Source organism: Salvia hispanica, chromosome 6 (assembly GCF_029641045.1).
Source record: "Salvia hispanica isolate PSC_SH4W2 chromosome 6, Shi_PSC_v1, whole genome shotgun sequence".
Taxonomy (NCBI): domain Eukaryota; kingdom Viridiplantae; phylum Streptophyta; class Magnoliopsida; order Lamiales; family Lamiaceae; genus Salvia; species Salvia hispanica.
In genome coordinates, this window is record NC_142697.1 from 12,828,757 (window position 1) to 12,851,440 (window position 22,684).

At 35.3% G+C, this 22,684-nt stretch overlaps 4 protein-coding genes and 1 non-coding gene across 6 annotated transcripts; 2 read left to right on the plus strand and 3 right to left on the minus strand.

The window, feature by feature from the left end:
- The first annotated feature begins 1,199 nt into the window (after positions 1–1,199).
- LOC125205288 (metallothionein-like protein type 2) lies at positions 1,200–1,923 on the plus strand. The gene is made up of 3 exons (XM_048104127.2): positions 1,200–1,343; positions 1,421–1,504; positions 1,590–1,923. Exons 1-3 carry the CDS (start codon positions 1,279–1,281, stop codon positions 1,681–1,683), a joined length of 243 nt encoding a protein of 80 aa, XP_047960084.1. The 5' UTR covers positions 1,200–1,278; the 3' UTR covers positions 1,684–1,923.
- LOC125205287 (ATP binding microtubule motor family protein) lies at positions 1,769–5,449 on the minus strand. Of its 2 annotated transcripts, XM_048104126.2 has the most exons (13): positions 5,114–5,445; positions 4,865–5,033; positions 4,242–4,635; positions 3,951–4,156; positions 3,563–3,864; positions 3,420–3,483; positions 3,259–3,343; positions 2,882–3,147; positions 2,755–2,801; positions 2,643–2,664; positions 2,494–2,556; positions 2,376–2,414; positions 1,769–2,303 (listed from the first exon to the last, which is right to left on the minus strand). In XM_048104126.2, exons 1-13 carry the CDS (start codon positions 5,353–5,355, stop codon positions 2,241–2,243), a joined length of 1,962 nt encoding a protein of 653 aa, XP_047960083.1. In that variant the 5' UTR covers positions 5,356–5,445; the 3' UTR covers positions 1,769–2,240. The 2 variants fall into 2 exon arrangements, with proteins under 2 accessions (XP_047960083.1, XP_088917072.1); XM_089060946.1 differs by having other exon boundaries at positions 1,769–2,556; positions 5,114–5,449.
- Positions 5,450–13,353: 7,904 nt separating this feature from the next.
- LOC125205436 (RHOMBOID-like protein 1) lies at positions 13,354–16,148 on the plus strand. The gene is made up of 5 exons (XM_048104363.2): positions 13,354–13,956; positions 14,426–14,589; positions 15,133–15,296; positions 15,373–15,629; positions 15,736–16,148. The coding sequence occupies exons 1-5, from the start codon at positions 13,643–13,645 to the stop codon at positions 15,983–15,985; spliced, it is 1,149 nt and encodes a 382-aa protein (XP_047960320.1). The 5' UTR covers positions 13,354–13,642; the 3' UTR covers positions 15,986–16,148.
- A 1,656-nt stretch (positions 16,149–17,804) lies between these two features.
- Positions 17,805–17,877, minus strand: TRNAK-UUU (transfer RNA lysine (anticodon UUU)). The gene has a single exon. It is a non-coding gene; the product is annotated as a tRNA-Lys (tRNA).
- Positions 17,878–19,121: 1,244 nt separating this feature from the next.
- Positions 19,122–21,348, minus strand: LOC125205435 (putative serine/threonine-protein kinase PBL11). Its single transcript, XM_048104361.2, has 6 exons — positions 20,955–21,348; positions 20,501–20,829; positions 20,279–20,414; positions 20,053–20,195; positions 19,846–19,969; positions 19,122–19,732 (listed from the first exon to the last, which is right to left on the minus strand). The coding sequence occupies exons 1-6, from the start codon at positions 21,010–21,012 to the stop codon at positions 19,275–19,277; spliced, it is 1,248 nt and encodes a 415-aa protein (XP_047960318.1). The 5' UTR covers positions 21,013–21,348; the 3' UTR covers positions 19,122–19,274.
- Positions 21,349–22,684: the final 1,336 nt, after the last annotated feature.

The window sequence follows — 22,684 nt, forward strand, 5'->3', positions numbered from 1 at the left end:
AACCTCCTAAAATCTCGTGTTGTCCCACAAGTGTGACATATTTTGTGGGACAGAGGGAGTAGTTAAAAGTGGAGAGAAAGTAAAGTAAGAGATAGAATAATATAGAAGAGGGTCATATATACATTATTCTATTTTTACTTTCTCTCCACTTTAACTATTTATTATCATTTTCCTCAAACATGTGCTGAAAAGTACTCAATCACTTAAGATGGGATAGAGGAAGTGTAAAATTTGAGTGTGGTTTAATAGATGGAGTAGAATAACTTTTTGGTGTGATATATACTCAAAAATGATAGTATAAAATTTGAATTTGATGTAAATAGTTGAAGTAAAATTATTTTTTTGTGTGACTTATACTAAAAATGACTTTGAGTTTAGTATAAATGGTTGAAAATATCTTAGCAAGTACTTTCTTGATCTGGCTATGGATTTTAAACAAAGTAAAAGCAAGAGACATAAAAAAGAGGAAAAAAATAGTGCTACTATTATTAGTAAGAAATACTACTAATGGGTATGGATTCAAATGGCAAGGTGAAATTTTTGCCCGATGTTTTCAGGGAAGAAGGGAGTATAAATTTGGATTAATTGCATATAAATGATGAAATTTAATCATATTAGGATTTATACCAGTACATTTTTTGAATTTTGAAATAGTACAAGAAATTTCAAGTATTCTCAATTAATCTACATGATTAAACTTATGCTATTATTTTTAGTTTCTTATATTCAAAATTGCATAGTTCAATCATCTATATTGTCACATTATACATATTCGTGCCACTAATTATTGATTATATGATATGTGTCACTAATTTATCAATGAATTTGCCTCTAAAAACAATTTAAAATTTTATAAAATTTATAGTAATTTACTGTTCCAATTTTGACATGTGTAATATAAATTGAAAATTAACAAAATTTAATGATTTTGATAAATTTCCTAGGTTTGAATATGGGATTGTGGGGTGATGCTATCTCTAATAGGACTTTTGTTAACTTTAAGGAGTTGTGGATTAGATTAGACAACTTTATTTCGCAATCAAGTCCAGAAATTTCCACAATATAATCAACGCTAAAGTCTGAAATATCTCGGTGGGTCCCATACACTAAATGGGCGGTGGAGATGAAACTGGCCGATAGGATAGTGCCACGTGTAAGGATGACGTCCACGCTTCCTCGGCCTCGCACCCCTATAAAACGAGGAGTCGATCAAACACCGCTTCTCACATCAAAACACACAAATTCATCATCACAAGTTTGCATAATCAATCAGAAAAGATGTCTTGCTGCAATGGTAACTGTGGTTGCGGATCCAGCTGCAAGTGCGGCAGCGGCTGCAATGGGTAATTCATCATCTCAATTTCCATTTCCATTTCCTACCTATCCTAAAACAGTTTCGTTAATCGATTTATATGTTCAGTTGCAGCATGTACCCGGGGTTGAGCTACTCCGAGGCTGCCGGCGCCGCCGAAACCCTTGTGCTCGGCGTTGCTCCTCAGAAGACGTAAGTCTGATTTTGATCCACCGATATTTCAATTCAATTCGATTCATTCAATAAATTTATTCTGAAAACAAGTAATTTTGTATAGATACTCTGAGGGAGTGGAGATGGGTATGGGCGAAGGCGAGAATGGATGCAAGTGCGGAGCTAACTGCACCTGCGATCCGTGCAACTGCAAGTGAAATGGAGGTTCCATCCCCAAGCGGAGATGAACACCTTATTTATATATCTATCGTGTTTTTATTTACAAAAAAGGCCCTCATAGCCTTTTCTAATAAGTTTGTTTGCCTTTTGTGATGGAGTTTGCTTGTTTACGTGTTTTACTAGGATTAGCTTGAATGGATCTCTGCTTCATTCACTTGGTCTTGTAACTTTGTAAACTCACTAAATCCATCATATTGTTATTATATTATTATTGGTCCTGTTATCATGTTTTATCTATGCTTTATATCACCTTTTAATCTGACTTTTTTATTTTGTTATACAATCTTAACTGAAAATCTTGAATGATCACTTTGCCTACAACCCCATACATGACTCACAATAAAAATAAAGGAAGAAAAATAAGATTACTTTGTCACTATAGTAACGTGACAGCTAAATTCCTAGTTAATACATGGACAAACGTATCTAAACACTCAAATTCAGTAACACACAGCAAGAGCAAGCTCGACAGGAAATGCAGAACCTAATATCAGCACAGGCTCAAATTTCTGTTGCCTTTGCAGCTTTGATGATCCTAGGCGTTGTGTATGAAATTCTCAAGAAGTCCTCTTGCAGCCCTTCCAAACATGTTATGCACCTAAAATAAAATATTTCTTCAGTATCTGTTTCAATCCAACACAAAAAGTTCTTGTGGGAACATATGCTATACCTGCTTTGAGGAAAGACCTATCTTCTCCAGGTCGCCGAGCTACAAAAGGTCGAATTAGAGAGTTAGTGGCAACTAACGTAAGCTCTCTTACCATATAATTTGTGTGTTTTTTTCTTACAGATTTTAAAGGACTTGTTTCCCTCAGCTCAATGATGTAATCAGCCATCTTTTGCCCAATGCCCTGCAACAATAAATAGGAGTAACTAATTATGGTTTACAGAGTTGGGAATTCTATTATAGTCCATGGTGATCCGAGGGGAATGCTACCTTCAGCTCCATTAGCTCCTCACTGGCATAATAGACATGAAAATGTTCAATACAAACTTGAGAATAAGATTAATGCACTTCCATGTATAGTAACAGTAAACAGTGTTGATACCTGCTTGCCGTATTCAAGAATTCTATGTAATCTTGGAGAAGAGAAGTCTGTCCAAGAAATCCATTTATATCTATCAGCACAGGAAACAGAGCCGTGTAAATTACAAGGGGAAAAAGTGAGGCAATACCTTCAAGCTGGAGCTCCGAGCAGTAATTTTATCAAGTGGGGTACCATATTCATGGATGCTATTTTCTCTATTACATGTTACTGCACGTAATGTAGGAGTCTTTGGATCCGAAGAAACAAAATGGGATCTCTCAATGTTGGAGTGAATTGGTGAGAGGACCTTCCTATAGGGCTTCTCAAGTGCTTCGATTTTCTCATTTTCCTGCAATAGGCCACTGGCATCGCCACATTTGTTTGTTGTTGTTTCCTTCCCATATTGTAGTTCATCTGGAATAAAGAAGTATTACACATACTTGAAAAGCATTTTTATTTCTATCTCAAAGTAGCTTAATGTTTAGAGATAAAAGCTTTGTGAAACGAAGGCAAGAGATAGTGTACCAGCAGGATTTGATTTTGACGCATCCTCAGAAACTGGGACAGAGAGCTTGTCTTGATTAGTTTCTGCAGCAGAAAGGTTTTCAACCTGTGCAATAAAACCAGATTACTTGAATGTATATGTAATTTTAAGTTTCGGTTGATACAAATCACATAACAATAACCTCTCTTTTATAGTCAGTGTAAACTCCACCCTGAAATAGTTTTTTTCCTGTTTTACATGAACTCCTGTGGATAAACAAAGACTTAAGCGTTTAGCATTCATGGGAAAGATCATGTCACATCATAGTAATGCAAAAATCATCACCTCTCTTTTGAATCCGGAACTTGTTCGTTGTTTCTGACAGCTTTAGTTGATGGTGTAAAAGTATTCAATTTCCTTACAGGTTTCACTGAACAAGGACTTCTACTGTAAAATGGAGAATTGTATACTCTCTGACTACCTTTCGTTTTGCCTTTGGATTCTAGCCATGCCTGGAGCTTTGCCGCCATGTCAACTTTCATGTTTGAGTCTGCTTTTTTATGAGCAGGGCATACAAAATTGGAAACTTGGCGAGACCGTGCTGCCAAGCTAACTGTATGAACACATTCTTGGTACTCTCCTGGATTCTATGACCCAAGAAGCCCAAGTTAATACAAGGGTCTTGCAAGTTCAAAGTGCAAAAACCACATCAGAAAAGATTAAGTTGATATACCAGACAAGCCACCATAAGGGCACGGCTTGTTCCTCCGAGAGAATCCTGTATTATGCGTGTCAATTTGCTATCTCTGTATGGTACTCTCTGCTTGCTGTTATTAAGTGCATATATCACGTTCGATAGTGCAAAAAGAGATTGGTTGATCTTAGTGCTCTCTTGAAGTCGAATTCCTTCATTGCAAATTCTCCTGTTGTCTTCATTACCTAAGTTTCATTGATAGACAATCAAATGTTAGAATAACATTCTTGAGATTCCACGACAGAAACAAGTAGGCCAGTTACTGAAAACCTGCTAAATCAATGAGGTTAAGTTTGCCAGTGACACTTTTTTTGGTTGATTCCTGAGAAGGGGTGGATACAGTAATCACCAGCACGCCATGGCTACGGCTTGATGCATCATTCAGATCCGTGCAAGCAACCTTTCGCCTTTGTAGTGCAGAGTTGAAAATCTCATGAAACTTGCTGGTCGAGTCAACTTCAATTTGAGCCAGTCCCTTGAGATGCATCTGTCCATCCTTGTCATCCAAAACCATGATCTCCTTCTCTTTAGGATCTAACAGATCATAACATCTGTCCAAGTATATCTCATAGTACGATACTGCAATGCTACTTCCCGTACACTTGCACTCGGACAAGATGCTCGCAACTGCAAGATGCATTACACCAGGCAGCAAATCACTCCCCTGCAATTTTCATTTTACCAAATGAAGTTTAAGCTCCTGACATACCAGCCAGTAGCCTCAGTGTTCACAATGAGTACAGAATCCTATCTAGCTATATAAGAACACCATGGTTATAATCTCATTGAACTGATTTATGGGATCAAATTCAACACAAAATAATACTAGCGTGTCATGAATTTTGAAACTGAGTCCTATTATCAAATCTAGGTTGTATTTTAAGGAATGAAACCTGCATAGTATAGGTCTTTCCGCTGCCGGTGGCGCCGTAAGCAAAGATAGTGGCGTTGTATCCCTGAAATAATGCCGGCATCAAAGGCCTCACTTCCCTATCGAAAATCTGGCTCACATTGTTGTCGTCTTGCCCGAAAAAACCATCCAAATTTAAGCACTCATTTCGGCTACATCCACGGGAAAATATCAATTACTCATTCGAAAACCCAAAATTGAGAATTTCAAATCACGAATTCAAAGGTTTAACCTGGTTGCTTGGTCTTTGAGAAGAACGGTGACTTCATTTGATGGAGAGGCTTCCGATTCTTGGAGAGAAACGCAGGAGATGGGGTGTCCATTTCTGGAAGAAATTTCATGGGGGAGAAAGGGGCGAAGTCGTACGATTACTCTGACCTGGGCAATTGAGATGGATTGGTGACGATCTTTGGCTGGGGTTGAAAAGATTTGGCGCTGAGGTGTGACGCAGAGCTTTTCTGATTGAGTGGTCATGGCAATTTGAGAGTTTTTAACAACAGAGGAGATGAAACGATGTTGAAATTTTCTAAATGGAAAAATTTTGAATGTGCGCTTTCATAGTTTAAATTCAAAAATCTGGGCATGGATTCTCCTTCCCGTTGCAAAAGTACCAAATATTATCTTTTTATTCTATATTAAAAATGGCCCTGAACTTTGATATTTTTATATTTGCGGTCCTTCAAAAAATATTGCGAATTATTTTTGAACTTTCCATTTTAGCACATTTTACGTTTTTTCCATTGTTTTTTTTATAATACGAGTGAACCACATAAATGGTACCTGATCTTTCATTTTCGCATATAATGGTATCCGATCTTTATTTTATACTATAAATCACATTTTTGATATCTGATACAATTTTCTTCCCAAAATGCCCTCCAAACAAATACGTTTTCTCATTTATATCATAAAGGATATTTTAGGTATACATAAAATTAGTACCAAAAGTTATATTGTAATATCTTCTCTCATTCTCCTCACTCTTTATACTACTCCCTCCGTCTCGCTTTAGGAGTCCCGGTTGATCAATTTTGGGCGTCCCGCTTTAGAAGTCCTGGTTGAAATAAATTAATAAAAAATGCATACAAAGTGTTAAAAGTGGGTCCCAACATTCACTACAACTAATAAAAAAGTATTAAAAGTGGGTCTCAATATCCACTACAACATTTATTTATTGGATACTCAATTAAAAGTGGGTCTCAACATCCACTACAACATTTATTTATTGGATACTCAATTAAAAGTGGGTCCCAACATCCACTACAATATTTATTTATTATACACTCAAACACTTTTTTCTTAAAACATGTGCCCGACTCAACCGGAACTCCTAAAGCGGGACGGAGGGAGTATTATTATTAATCAATATTAATATTATTATTTTGATGTTATAAATTAATAATTTATTTATTTTTAATATCATTCATTTATAGTTAATTATAATTATACTATTTAATTATTATAAAAATATTATTATTATAATGCTAAAAACTAGTAGTAATTAATAAATAATTATAGTATAATTATATAAATTATGAATCATATAATATTATGCAATAATAATTGTGAATTGTATTCATAATGATACGAAGAGTTGAATATTTTTAATTAGGTGTATCAATCTTAAAATGAGTATAAAGTAATTTAATAAAAAATATTCAATTGTTTTAATTATTTTAAATAATTAATTTAATTAGATTTTTTTTCTTGATTTATATTATGAACGCAATTGATGTAAGTATTAAAAAACTAAAAGGAAAGAAGAAAAAGAAGATAAAAGAAAAAAAGAAAGAAGAAAGAAATATAAAATACTAAAAAAAAAAGAAAATGAAAAAAAAAGAATGAAGAAGAAACTAAAAAAGAAATAAGAAAGGAAGAAAAAATAATCACATATTTGGTACTATTTAATTATAAATTCCAAAAACATCCTCCATAACAAAAAAAATCACATGTTTGGTACCTGAGATTATTTTTGTCACAAGGTACCAAAAACGATATAAAATAAAGATTAGGTACCATTTTATGTGTCAAAGTGAAAGATCATGTACCATTTATGTAGTTCACTCTTTTAATATAGGGCTGACAATTTTTGGCACGATACGATAACCCGACACAAATCCTCACGAAATTAATGGTTTGAGTCAAAGCTTATTAGTCGACCCGTTAAAACCACAAAAATTTTGTGTCAGGTTTGGGTTACCCATTTAAAAAAATAGAGCAATTGGTGGATGACACGAATTTTAATGTAGAATTGATAAAGTAAGAAAGAAGGGAAAAAAATAAGAGAGAATAAGAAAAAGTAAGTGAGAAATAGTGTTAGAGCATCTCCAATGGGTGGACTTCCCTAACGCCCTTCCCGTCGCCCTTCCCAAATACATCTCCTGCAACGTCATACGGACTTCCCATTGCACAATCCGCCCTTCCCATCGCCCTCCCAGCGCGGACTTCCCGCAATTAAAAAAATTCACAAATATTCAATTTACGTTACAGAATTAAAATTTACGCTATGGAATAAAAAAAATTCACAAATTCACAAATATTCAATTTAGAGATTTAAAAAAAAAAAAATATACCGGACGTCCCCGCGTCGCCACAATGGCAGACGTCCGCCCGCCCTTCCCGCGAAGGCCGCGTCCTTCCCGTGTCCTCACGGGACATCCGCGTCCTCCTCTCCGTGCCACAATGGCGCCCTTCCCCGACGGACTTCCCGGAAGCCTCTCCGAAGGACGACGGGAAGTCCGCTATTGGAGATGCTCTTAGTGGAATGATGTGTAGAGATATTATTAGTTGAAAACTTTCCATAAATAAATATGCTCTATTTTTTGTGGACGGTCAAAAATAGTAAATATGCTCTATTTTTTGTGGACGGGGGTAGTATTATTAATTTTTATTATTTTAAAATTTGAGTTAGGGTATGCAAAGTGCGAGAGTGAAATGTGAATTTGGATTTATGAAATCTGAATTTGGTAATACTTAAATTACTTATAGTGTCGTGTTGACCTAAAGTGATTTGAGCCGTTAATGGGTTCATGTCAGGTTTGGGCGGAGGGAGTAGTAATTTTGTAATTTTCGTAGTACTATAGTAACTCATCGTCACCACCACATTGACATACTTGGATTTTACATGGTTTTAGAGGGTGGTTATGTATGAATTTGATCATATTTTGTCTATTATTGGACGTGTTTATATCTACTTCTCTATTATGTTGGTATGTTGACCATTTTGTTAAGAATGTGTAGAAAAATGTACAAAATATGTGGATGTGCAGCAGCCTTGGTTTGAGACAATATTTACTGGAGATTTTGAAGTCCAATCAGCCCCTAAGGCATACCAATCTCTTCGTCTTCGAAAGATCTTCGCGTGGGTATCTCGCACGCCTCAATCGGAGTTCGGTAGAAGAAGTTATGGCCGTTATACGAACACAGTGCTGTCCAGAAATTCCCACCCGGCCGGGTGAATTATTACCCTATAATTCCACCCGGCCGGGTGGCGTAATTATGCCTGCGAGATTCCAGAGAGTACCAAAGAAGTCCCACTCGGTCGGGTGAATTTCCAGTGGATTAATTCCACCCGGCCGGGTCCGTCATTTTGGCGTTTTTTAGAGCTGAAACGCAATTTTTTGAAGAGAAAATAAGGAGGAAGAATTAGGTCAATTCTATTCATTCTCGACAAGCGACAAAATACATGCTCTCTTTTTGTGAAAAATTCTTGGAAGAAGATTGAAGATTCAAGCTTCAATTCCTCCGCCAATTGCGATTCGCATCATGATTTCCACTGTTTTTCCTTGTTTCTATTTGTGTTCTACTATGAACATGAGTAGCTAAACATCTTTTATGTAGAATTCTTGATGAAGATGCATTGATTTATAGTTTTAATCCAATTGACTTCGCTTTTATCTTGCTCTTGCAATTGTTTGAATTATTCTTGTGCTTTTTCCTAACAATTGCTTGATCACCAATTGGGAGTATAGGGTTTCTTAGAATAATCGGGAGATGAAATATTTAACCTTGAAAGAAGAATTATTCACACCTTAATTCAATAAAACTCGGGAGAGTTGAGGTTTTGAGTGGGATCTTTAATCTAATCGAACTATTAGGAGTTAGGTCTAAGAATTAGAAGGGGACTTCAATTATTACACCTAATCTACGGATTTCTCACCTCGGGAGGGGGTTTAAACTATATTTGTGATTGATTCAACAATTCTGGAGACTTTAAATGGTAAATCGGTTTCAATTGGGTTAGGCTATGAGTTGTGCATCGGATCCTTGAATTCTGCATATTTCTTCATCTTTGTCTGCAACTTGTTTCTTTGTTCTCTTGTTTAAGTGTTTTATTTTAATCTCTGTTTTTATATGCTTTTAGTAGTTGTTAGTTTAAAACCAAAATTCTCGATCGTCTGGATAGTAGTTGAAATTTGTTCGTGGTACTTAGGTTTACACTAAATTGTCTCTGTGGGATATATATACTCTTGTTTACTGTTTGCTACGATAACCTCGTACACTTAGGGATACTATTTGGGTAAAATAAAGTTGAGTCACACATCTACATCAATCAACTTTTTCACTTACTATGCCTTGAGTAGTGCATTGTATGTCTATTCCTTAGGGCGTTGACAATTGGGAAACTCTCTTTAGTGCTCAGACCAAGTTTTCTGTCACGTCACTATTTTCCCTTCTTTTTTTTTTCTTTTTTTTTTCTCGGGGCTCTCTCTCCCACGCCAGATCATTTAACTTACATTATTCATTATTTTCCTTATAAAACTGAAATATGAGACGATAACGAAAGTACTTCATAGATAATAAAATAAAATTACAAATTATGGGATACTATAATTTTAAAAGATTAAAAATGACAAATATTGAGAACAAATTATGAATCATGTCGTTTGATTTTCTCAGTGAGTATGGATCATGATGTTGTGCATTCGAAGGCCTAGACCCTAATCAACATAAATCTGTTAATTAAAAATAGTACAGTAATAGTAGTAATTTCGAATTCCACATCATTTAGTCATCTCGTACCTGCACCACACCATTTCTGCTCTTTCTTGTTGAGCTATTTGAGAAGGCTCTGCCTCCGGCGACTTGCACAGTAGATGCCTTTTGTCTCCATCTCCAGACGCTGCATTGTTGCTTGCCTGTTCATATATTCGTCTTCTAAACATGGAATAACCGATGAAAAAATTTAGTTCCTTTTGCTCACTAGTTGCTCCTTTCTGTATTGTATTTATGATTGCTACGTAGACGTCACCAACTTGTGTGGATAATTCAACAGTTCCTTGTGTATTTGATGATACTTTTTCTAGTTTTATATGCTAATCCGTACGATGTGCTATAATGAGGTGAGCTTTCTTTCTAGTACATCACATGTGCTATGTGTTCAAGAATTTTCAGCAATGTCTGAGTTATGTTTATAACAACTGTAACTGTTTATTAGTAATGGTTATGAAAAGTGATGGTAGATTTTTTTTAGCAAGTTCCGGATATGGAGGCTAAGACTAAATCAATCACGATGGTCGATGGGGGGAGGGTGTTGGAGATGGAGCCTTCTCCCGTCTTCAAGGAGGAGCAAACTGCTTTTGAAGAGGGGAATGGAATCAATCACGGTGAAGGGAAATTTATTGCCAAAGTACTAGTAATAAAATTATGCTGGTGTAATTTTTATTTTGCCAAGTACTCCAGTCTCCAAGCTTTAATTTTCTATCAGAAGTTTATGTATCTGCATTCAAATTTTATAGTTTAGAGGGAAAATAAGAAAATACGCAATGTATTTACAGGCAAATAATAGTAATGAATCACCAGTTACTCCTTCATACTCCTATTTAAAAGGGCTTCTTAGGTTGTATGATTCCTTGTAATTTAATGAAATTGACCGAGGCTTCTCGGTTCATGTAGCCTATAAGTTTCCAGAATTTGCTTATCATGATCCATTGGTCTTTGTATATGAACTTTTTGGGCCCAAAATTAAAAATATGTTCCACTCTAAAGTCAGAGAGCATTGAAAACATCATGATTTATGACGGTTTGAAATATTTCACTCTCTCCTTTCCAACTACTAATTAGTTGAGACATTTGCTTGGGACATGAGAATTATGAAACTATGTTAGAAATTATGATAAAAAAAAAATTAGAGAAAGAATAATAGAAAATATAAAAGATATTAGTAAATTAGAATAAGAAAAAAAATAAAAGTAAATAGATATTTTATTTTTTACTAAAAAATATGACTCAACTTAAATGAAATATCACTAAAAAATACTGACTTAATTTAATTGAGATGCAGGAGTATACTGAATAGGGATGTCAGTGCAGCCCGGAACCTGTGGGCTGGCTCTAATAGCGCGCTAAATTTATAGGGTTACCGTTGAAAATTTTCAGCCTGATAAAATTAAAACCCGATTAGCCAGTAACCAATTAACCCGCATTCCGTTAGGGTCAGACCCGAAAACTCGATGGGTTGACCTAAAAACCAAATAAAATTTCTATTGTTCTATTTGTTTGACTCCTAATTCGAAACTTCATTGATTTTTGTAACATAGCTAATTAAAAAAATAACTTTATATTTTATACAAATTACATTAAATTTTTATTAATATAATAATAGATAAATTAATTAAAAACTTCAAATTCACTAAAAAAATATTAAATTTTCTAAAACATGATTTAAAATTTCTCGAAATATATTTATTTTCAAATTGCAAAAATATCAAATTTCAAATATTAGTATTTGATAATGTTTATGTTTGAGTTTAAGCATATATCTCAAATTTATCATAATTAAATATTTTCATTTTTTAAATATAACTAATTTTCATCATTATTTATTAAATTGATCGCATGTTAATTTTATCGGTAGTAATCTGATTAACCTGTTGGCTAGCACGAAACACGAGTTTTTAAGATTAAAATTAAACTGTTATAATCCGAAAAAATTACAACCCGATTAATCTGTATCCTATTGATCCACAATCCGTGTAGGATTGTACGAAATGGCCGACATTGGGAAGTACAAATACAGTAATAGTGTAAAACGGAGTCTAGAAGTGTTTACTTCAATGATTGAAGTGCAATCAATCAGCTGGAATAAATTAAAATTCGTTTAACCCGGTGTAAGTATATCGACTTGACACGTGTCAGGGGTGCTTATAAGCTTATCTTTCCTGCCTTCCTGGGGATATGATGTTAATTGATAGTCATACGTAGTGAGTATAGATTATGTAATTTTAGCTTGTACTCCCTCTGTCCCATTAAAAATACAACGTTTTCCTTTTTTGGTTGTCCCATTAAAAATGAAACGTTTCCTAAAATAGAAATAACTCTATCTCTATTTTTTCATGTTTCTTACTTTACTCTCTCTTCATTAACTCACAAAACAACACTACATAAAATTCTGTGCTGATTTCCAAATGTTACATTTTAAGTGGGACGGAGGGAGTAGTAGTTTTGGAGTGGCGACCGACTCCATTTGGATGACGTGATTTAAATCTAAATTATGTGTGGTGTCCTGTGTCCACGGCCATGTGTGAGAAAAAGAATATTGACAACTAATCCCATATCAATAGCCATAGTAATACAAATACGGAGTATTTATATTTTATTCATACATGTAAGAGTGGACTTTTGGGATACAAATAATGCAAATAGTTAAACACATATGAGATCATGTTTGGATCTTAATCTCCGTCTTAGCACTCTTTGGATTCTTGCACGTGCCTGCAATCTGCCAATTGCCCTCCATCATTAATTCATTATTGCTTGCTTATTTTCTTTCTCCTTTTTTGACTTTGAAGCAATCCATTTCTTCACATCCAGGCATTCTCATATATTCCAAAATAGCATGCTACCTATAAATGTTATTTTCCACATTAAAAATAGTTCAATGTTAATTCCACATTAAAAATAGTTTGTAGTTGTAAAAGGTACAGTAAAAATATTACATGAATAATGGCTACTTGTCCATGAAATGTTGTTCACGTTTGATTTGATACAGATTTTAAGAAAAATGCATGGAAAAAATTAGTGGAACGTAGATTCTATGTTTATATATTAGTTTTATAATAGAATGTGAGTGTAATGAGTTGATGAAAAATAAAAATATATTTATCAAAAATGATAAAAAAGCAAAGTGGAGAATATTTCGCGAACGAGCCGAAATGATAAAGTGACAATATTTCACAGGCGGAGGAGTACTACCTTTGACCCATCAAAAATGAAACATTAATGTGAAAAAAAATAGAAAATAATATAGAAAAAGCTTTGATATATATTATTCTTCTCTTACTTTACTTGTTCTCTACTTATAAAAAATGGATCACACGTTTCACTTACTTTCTCCTTTAGCTTTTTGTTACAAAGTCAAATAATTTATTAAATTTTATGGCAAGTTAAAATGACTCTTTAAATGATGGAGCGAGAGAGTATTTAATTTATCGTCGGCGAATAGCATTTGTATTCTTGTCTTTAGGCCTAAAATTTGGAAAAATGAGTAAGAAAAAAGGACTTGAGTCCAAGCAAAGAAGAGGCTTGCTTGCAGCGTCGGCAGATGAAAAGGTACTACTGTACTAATAAGCAAAATATTTACAGAAAAGGAAAAAAGAGAGAGGAAAACGGTTAAAACAGTTGACCGAACCATCTCCTCCTCCTCCTTCACCTCCATCGCCGGCCACCCACCCCACCAACCTTCTTCTCCATATTCAAGCCTACTCAAACAAATTTAAACCCACCAAAAATCCTTTTCTCTGCATATATCTCCGATCCCAAAATGGACAATGCCGCCAACAGCATACAGGTTCGAGTCCACTCACGGCGGGGAAGCAACATGATCCACCCCGTTTCCATCGAGTCTCCGTCGCCATCACCTGCCGCTCCCGTCGTCTACAGAGAAGTTAAGCATTTCAAGAAATGGTTCCCGTGGCTCATACCTTTCTTCATAGTTGTAAACACGGTGATGTTTATTATAACAATGGCTGTCAATAATTGCCCCAAGAATTCCGTCTCCTGCCTTGCTCCCTTTTTGGGGAGGCTTTCCTTTCAGCCCTTCAAGGAAAATCCCCTTCTTGGCCCTTCCTCCTCCGCGTAAGCTCTCTGTTAATTCATCTGCGATTCCCAATCTTGAATAATATGCTTCTAATTGAATTGTTTACTAGCCTTGTGAGGGTTGTGTTAATTTTGAAATATGACCAAACTAGAAAAAATTAGATTAGAGACACTTAATCTTGAAATTCAAACAACACAAATCTTGACTTTTAGCTGATCCTTCATAGACACCAGTTGATGGTTATCCTCCTTCACTTCAGAAACCTCACTTGTAATGTAATTTGTCCTGGAAACATACAAAATGATGATTTTTTCAATGGAACTTCAAGGGAATTTTGATGCCTATTAGCTGTATCTGGCTCTGTCAGCAATTCTGCTACATAGTCTAATGCTAACTGATTGCGACTTCTCCTAACTGGGAGGTCATCGAAGACCCTGATTTCGTTTGTGAGCGAGTGGTTTAGTACTGGATGACCTCTAAATTCATTTGAATCTTCGCTTGGTTTAGGTTGGAGAAGATGGGGGCTCTAGATGTGGGTAAAGTTGTACATCAACATCAAGGATGGAGGCTTATCACCTGTATGTGGTTACATGGCGGAGTTTTTCACTTGCTCGCCAATATGTTGAGTCTGTTGGTCATTGGCATCCGACTTGAGCGAGAATTTGGATTCGGTATGTTAAGTCACTACATACTCATGTTATTGGAATTAGATTATGTTATCCACATTACCTATCATGTGGTTGAAAGTGACATGGCATCATCTTGGTTAAACTAAATAAGTTGAAATAGTACTTTTTGATAGTATGATTTTGTGTATATTGTGATTGCACTTTTGAAAATTTGACAGTAGAAATTTATATGATGGTCTAGAGGATGAGAGACATTACAATCTTTTCTCTTTGTACAGTTTCACATAATAGAACCATATGAACATCATAGCATGTTGATATCTTGTGATTGTGACTCTATCTAGATTTGTGACCTTAAATATGATGTTTGTAGAAATTGAGTGTGTTGCAGTTTACATTGTTATTAGAAGATGATTATATGTTTGCCATCCATGTTTCTGTCAATTCAAGGCATATGGCTCATAAGTTCAGCTTGTATCATAAAACTATTTTTCTCCTATCCATATTTAGTTATATATTCTTGTAGTAAGAACTCAGAGGCACCTGCATCTCAATTAATCTATAGTTACATGTGATGCTTTTCAGCGAAAATCGGTTTGCTTTATCTCATTTCTGGATTTGGTGGAAGTCTTCTATCTGCTCTTTTCATTCAATCAAATATATCAGTTGGTGCTTCTGGTGCTCTCTTTGGATTGTTGGGAGGAATGCTGTCGGAGCTTATTACTAATTGGAGTATATATGCTAACAAGGTATATATGCGAAAATCGGTTTGCTTTTATGAAGTCTTTAACTTTTTTGCTGAAACCAAGAATCTTCCATTTTCAGATAGCAGCTTTGTCTACACTTATTGTGATTATTGCCATCAACCTAGCAGTAGGAATCCTCCCACACGTCGACAACTTTGCTCATCTTGGAGGATTTTTGTCCGGTTTCCTTCTTGGTTTCGTGTTCTTGATCCGCCCTCAGTATGGTTGGGTCAGCCAGAGATATGCTCCAGCTGGGTCAGTGACTTCAGCCACCCCCCGATTCAAGCCGTACCAATGCATCCTTTGGGTGCTTTCTTTGATCTTTCTTATTGTCGGGTACGTCTCTAAGTTGTTCCGTCTCAAGGTTCTTATCTTACTAGGCCAATTATGTTATGTTATATGCTGCCTTATTCTATTTCGACTGAACACGTTGTATGTATAGGTTCACGGTGGGGCTGGTTCTGCTCCTCCGTGGTGAGGATCTAAACGATCACTGCTCGTGGTGCCATTATCTCAGCTGCGTTCCTACTTCCAGATGGAGCTGCAACACGCAGCCTATCTCGTGTCAAGCTGTACAAAGTGGGAACCAGTACACATTGACATGCTCGAACAGCAGCAAAAGCAGGACGTATTCACTTGTTAATCCGACTACGACTCAAATTCAAGGACTATGCACTCAACTTTGTCGATAGATTAGTTTTATGTGAAGTTAGGGTAGATTACTTTGCACACTGTTTGCGGTAGATTTGGATTCAGATTAGTGTGAGGTTTATATAAGTTTGGCAGTCGTTCATTCATTTGTTCATCTCATTTTGTGTCATGTTATATGATTGATATCTATCCTTTTCTCTTAAATTCAATTGTGTTTTAATTTCTTAATATATAAGCTATAGATGCAATAGGAAAACATCGTAATCAAAATGACATAATTCTTCAACTGTCCTCTATTTTTCATTGTTCACTAAAAATATAGTGCAACGTAAGTCGTTATAATCATTTGTCTAGTGTTGTTACCCAAGATTTATATAAGTTCATTTCTTAGTCTCAAGTTTTTACAATCAAAATGGCAGCCAAATGGTTTAGGTTGGTGATGCTGTACTTGCTCCCTCCTTCCATAAAAATAGATAATTTGAGATTGATACGAATTTTAATATGTATTAGTAATGTAGAATAAAAAGAGAAAAAATAGTTGAAATTATTTAGTAGGCAGTGGTGAACATTTTTAATTCACATGAATTAACTTTTTTTATTTGGACAATTTTACCGTTCTTTATTTTTTTGCATTGAAGGGTAATTTAGTACATCTAGTTTGTTCTCTCTACTCTAATTTATTTATAAGTTATATCTCTCATATTTCCACACATTTCCAATTTATTCATGATTACTTCACAAATAACTAATATTTTAAAATATGACCAAAAATCACATGGAACGAAAAATAAATTTAAATTTAAAACATTATTTTAGTTTAATTAAAAATAGTAATTTGAATAAATAATCATATTATATAATTAGCTTAATGAGTAAAAGCAAATGAAAAAAAAAAAACAAATGAAAATTAGAAAAAAATAAGTCTTTCAAAATAAAATTTTAAAAACATTTAATTAACAACAATGTATTAACTATAACTGATCTTGAATTTTGATAAAGTAAAACATATACAAATAATTGAATTTGAATATACACAATTGTATAAATTGAAATGAATTTTTCCCAATCTCATACGTGAGTACTCCATTATTTTCCATTCGGCGTTTTAAACTACTTATATGTTGAGTATAACTTAGTAATTCTAAGTGAGTTAAGTAAAATAAATAGGAAAAAAATAGATAGGAGAAAGAAATCATAAATAAATTGGAAGAGTGAGGAGAGATGAGAACATAAATGCATAATAGAGAAAGGGAAAAATGAGATAGAAAATGTGAAAAAATACTTTAAATGAATTTAAATTTTGTCCAGGTACCTTAAATGCAATTTATTTTTACGAAGTAGTTCAAATATCCATCTTATATTGTCCTGATGCAATTTTTATAGTCCACTCTTTATAATTTTGCTATAATAAAATATTTATATATAAGTATAATAATAATATTAGAATGATAATTAAAAGAAATAATAGTGTGATCGGAGTGGTCATTAATAAACTACCAAAAAATGTACGATTAGATTTTATGAATGTTGAGATTGTGTAAAAGAGATAAATTAATTAAATATTAAAAAATATATGACTAATTGGTTGGGTGGTCTGTTTAATTACTGATAGACATGATAACTATATTATTCTCTTCTCTATTTTAACTATTTATTATTATTTTTATAAAACGAGTGCGAAAAAGAAGTGACTCAAGTAATATGGGAGGAGGGAGTATAACAAAGAAAAAATTATAACATGGCAGAGGCATTTGGGCCTTCCTGATTGAGACGAGTGTACAATTCGTGAATTAATGCATTCTTGGATATACAGAAACATGAAATAATTGAAGGAGGAGGTTAATGTATAGGTCCAAAAATCGCCGTCTGTGGGAATCGAACCCACGACCACGTGGTTAAAAGCCACGCGCTCTACCAGCTGAGCTAAGACGGCTTGACAATTAATATTCGATTGATCATAATCTAACACGTATTGTAAAAGTAAATACAGACACGCATACTATAGGTATCTTGATTTCGAGAAATGCATTCGTTCTGTTTTAAGTAATTTGGAATAGTTTGAATGGAATATACTAAAAAATACTACTACAATGTTAAACTTTCAGTAGAAGTAGGATGACATCCCCAACCATACTGCATAACTCATCTTTGAAGTAGAATAACCTCCAATCATACTTCATCTCATCCAAATTGTCATTTTTTTTTCAGTTTTTGAACAGTAATACACCAAAGATGCAGTAGCACTGTAGCTACTGAAAATTGCAGTTGGATTCTTCATGGTCATGTATTTTCGAATAGAGGCAAGGAAACTTAATATACATGTAAGTCCAACACATACTACTAAAATGGATATGACCACATAGAGTTTTAAATTATGCAAAACTAGATCTTAATACATATAAATAACTACTATATTTATATTTTGAATTAAGTATTCCTATAATCGGGGTGGAAACTTGTGCTTGTTTTTCTTGTTTAATGAATGATTTAAAATCTTACATAGATAGTTTTAATAATAAATAAAGTATAACACTAGGAATCCAGCGCAGATTGTAATCACTAGTGGAGGTTATATATTTTGTACAACTACAACCTAACCACTGGATAAGCGAAGACTAATTCGACGCCTCATTTTCCAACTGATTGTGATGTCTCACCTCACATTATTAACTAACTCTTAACTCATTTCTAGAACATGCATTGTTTGACACCTTTTCTATCTATTGTCAAATTTTGGCTGACCCTTCTTTTCTTCTCCATCAATAAATATTAAAAGGTTGCTATTTTCTAATATAGGTGCAAGCAATATTTATGCTGTCTTTCCTACTCCCACTCCCACAAAACACCGTCAAAACTTCAAATCCCATTAGGCAATGGATGACATTTGAATATTCAAGTCTCTTGCTTGCCACCAATTCACAGACTCAAATGAAGACTTGGTTGGCTCACCATCATTCTACATTGACTTTTATGCATTTTTAGTATTTGTTGAAGAATTTTAGATACAATAATAGATTATGGTTTGACCAAGAATTTGCATGTTTAAATGCATCTCAGTTACTACTTGGTAGAGTAAAGAGTAAGTATTGTAGTCAACTAAAACCTTAGGCATTGCCACAGAATTTGAGATTTTTAGATATCTTAGCAATAACACATCAAAATCTTAACCACCGTTGATAAAATTAAAATTACAAGATACATATATATAGAAGATATTTGAATATTACAGCATGTATATATTATCAACCAGAAGAAGCTCAAAACTCTAAGGCACTACAGAAGCTCAACATATGCATTACAGAACACCGAAAAAAGATTATTTACAAGCATCTATGCATAAAGAGCAGGTCTCGGATAAGCAGGTGCGGGGCGCCCTCCTCCAGCACTGGTCTTGCAGGGCTTAGGTCCGGCATTTGAATTTGATTGGCGTCGCCTATTCAGGCCGTGATCTTTTTCCTCCTTTTCGGATTTGAAGGCGTCCTTTGAGTCAAGGAGCTGTTCCAAAGCTATTATCACCTCATCCATAGTAGGCCTAGTTCTGGGATCCATATATATGCATTGGAGAGCAAGGGCAGCTGCCTTTAAGGCTAGATCAACTGTGTATTGCCCTTCAATGCGGCTATCCATCACACGGGATATTCTGCGCTTGTTTGTCAGGTAAGGTTTCGCCCACTCCACCAGACTATGCTCCCCCATCGGCCGATTCTTGTCTATTGCTTTCTTACCAGTTAGAATCTCCAAGAATACCACTCCAAAGCTGTATACATCGCTCTTGGTGGTTAAGTGGCCTATAAATGCAAAGGAATTAAGTATGGAAATTGGCAGTAAAGATGAAAAGAAAGAAACAAAGCCATCAAATCAAAGCAAGGTAATTTTGAATGAGATAGTATATGATCCATACCTGTGGATAGATACTCCGGGGCAGCATATCCGTAAGTACCCATGATTCGAGTGGAGACATGACTCTTGTCACCAGTTGGCCCGTCTCTAGCCAGTCCGAAATCAGAGAGTTTGGCATTGTAGTTCTGCTAGCATAAAAGAGCCCCCAGGAAATGAGAACAAGCAAAAGAGAGGCAAATGGAAACAAAAACAGTCGAAAAATGCTAACCGAATCAAGCAAGATATTAGAAGTCTTGAAGTCCCGGTATATCACTTGTGTTTCAGCATTGTGAAGGAAGGCAAGACCCCTTGCTGCACCCAGAGCAATTTTCACTCTTATGCGCCACGACAGCGGCTGGAAGTAAGACCCTCCTAATTCATAATAAAATCATTCATCATTAAAGTTGCATAAATAAGAATTTATATTAGAAAGATGATGTCAAATATGAACTCACTCCTGAATAGATGATTCTCCATGCTTCCCCTTGGCATGAACTCATACACCAGAAGTCTGTGGTCATCCTCTAAGCAGTAACCAATCAATTTCACAAGATTCGGATGACGCAGCTGCCCAAGATAGTTGATTTCCGCCTATCAATTCAAACCAAGGACATCAATGCTGCAACTAATTAAAGGCAAAGAATTGGAGGGGAGTTGAAATATGTTGAAATACATACCAACCATTCCTTGTGGCCCTGCCAGCCCTCTTGGTTGAGCCTCTTGACAGCAACAACCATGCTAGAGCCAGGCCTTGATGCTGTGAGAGAATGCTCATCCATCCAACCTTTGAAAACAGAACCAAAACCTCCTTCCCCCAACACGCTGTCGGGGCGAAAGTTTCGTGTGGCAGCCTTGAGATCGCTGAAGGCAAAGCTTTTCAGGTTGGAGGACTGCAATATCTCACCTTCACTCCGGGGAGTTGGAGGTATGGAAGCAGAGGATCTCTTGCTACTCGAACAGCTTAACTCGGTCCCATCTCCGCTTATCATTTTAGACGAGATTGCACCTATCAACAACCATTTTATGTAACATACTACAATTTGAGAATTCAAGATAATAGTATCAACTTGTAAAAGCACAAAAACATCTAGTAAATTTACATAAGAAAAAAGAAAGCATTTGAGGATGTACCTGTGGTGGTATGAAAAGGGCTCTCAGCCTTTATCTGATTGCTCAAACAGATCCCCATTTTATGCAGCTCAAAGATCACATTTTTGGTGAGTGTAAATACAAACACAAGTGTGGAACAACATGCTCTCGATCGAACTTCAATAACAGCGCTAGATCTAATGTAAAATCCCACGCTTTTCTTGTTTTCTCTATCTTAAAACCACACAACCTATTAGTTCAAACCAGATGCTAATACTAATGGGAGAGATGGATTAGGGGATCTTCAGCTTTTTTTTTTGGTGTTAAAAATGGGAAATTAAAACAGTAGATGTAGCAGGGGAAATGGAATTGAAATTATGGAAAAATTGAGAGGTGGGTTGGTGGATTATATTGGCGGTTGGATGAGTTGGTCGTACTTGAAGAAGCATTTTTTATTTGACTTTCTGCTTCTACAAGATAGCTCAAGTCAACATTGAGGTAGTGCGGTACTATGGTATGCTACTTGTTTCACTCATTACTTTTTAAATCATCTTCTCCTATAATTTTGTTAAAATAGTAGTGCAACAAATAAAATTCAACATTCGAATTTCAAAATCTATCATCCTAAAAGAAAAAGAGAATAGGAAAGTCAATTTTCAAGGAATTATGAATTGAATAGTGAGTGTGGAATTTATAGGAACGTATTTTAGTGCTATACACTGCTTAAAGGAAACTATCATTTTAATGAATACTCTCTCAAGCAAGCAAAACATTATACAGACGTGATGACTCACAGGTTTCAATTACTAGAATAGTGGAGATTGAAAAGTCGGGGTGGCGGTGACAAGAAATAAATAATTGACAAAACGGTCCATGTGTTGCCAACCTTACCAAAAAGTGGACGAAAATTATGTTACACGTGATTACGACTCCCTTGCAAGGCCATTCAATTTTGTGGATTGCACCGCATTTGAAGTGCCAAACAAGGTCGGGTCCGGGTGACATCTGAATTTTTTTATTTGGATACAAGGATACAATTCAAAACAAAAAGGAAAATACAATGAAGATGAAATGCAAAATTGAAAATTGCAAAATGAAAGAAAAATTAATGGATAGTTGAATCAAGAAGTTATCTTTCCGCAAGACAATGTACACCACAATAGTACTCCCCAGGGGCGGAGCCAGGAATTTGTAGGGAAGGTGGCAAATTTATCTATGAAGAAAATTTAAAAATTTGAGGAGGGGCATATAGTGAAAAATTAAAAGAAATAAATTTTAAAACAGACAATATATGTATGGGGAAAAAAATTTGAGGTGGGGCAAATGCCCCTCCTACCACCTTACTAGATTCGCCCCGGTACTCCCAGTTCAGGTGAGTCGTCTATAATGATAAACCGTTATGTCTCAAATATGGAAACACATCTAGTGAACTAGAAGAGGTGAAGGCGGAGCTTAACAATTAAGGATGCATAGAGCTTTTCGTATGATTTGAGATATGCAAGGTGTGCAGAATGCATGAGATAACTATCCCTTTTGTAGGTCAAGTTTATGGTATGTGAAGCTTGTTGGAGCTAATACAGATTCTAATATGCCATTATGACCGGGAGTTACCAATATTTCTAATCAAGGTTGTAAGAAGTGTGCAAATCAAGATGCATGTGGACATGCACTGCGTCGTTGGTCTTTGGAGGGACGTACTGGACGACTTTGTGTGCACGCATGTCCACTTGGGTATTATTGGGCTATATGCCTAATGCAAAGTTGGATTATTT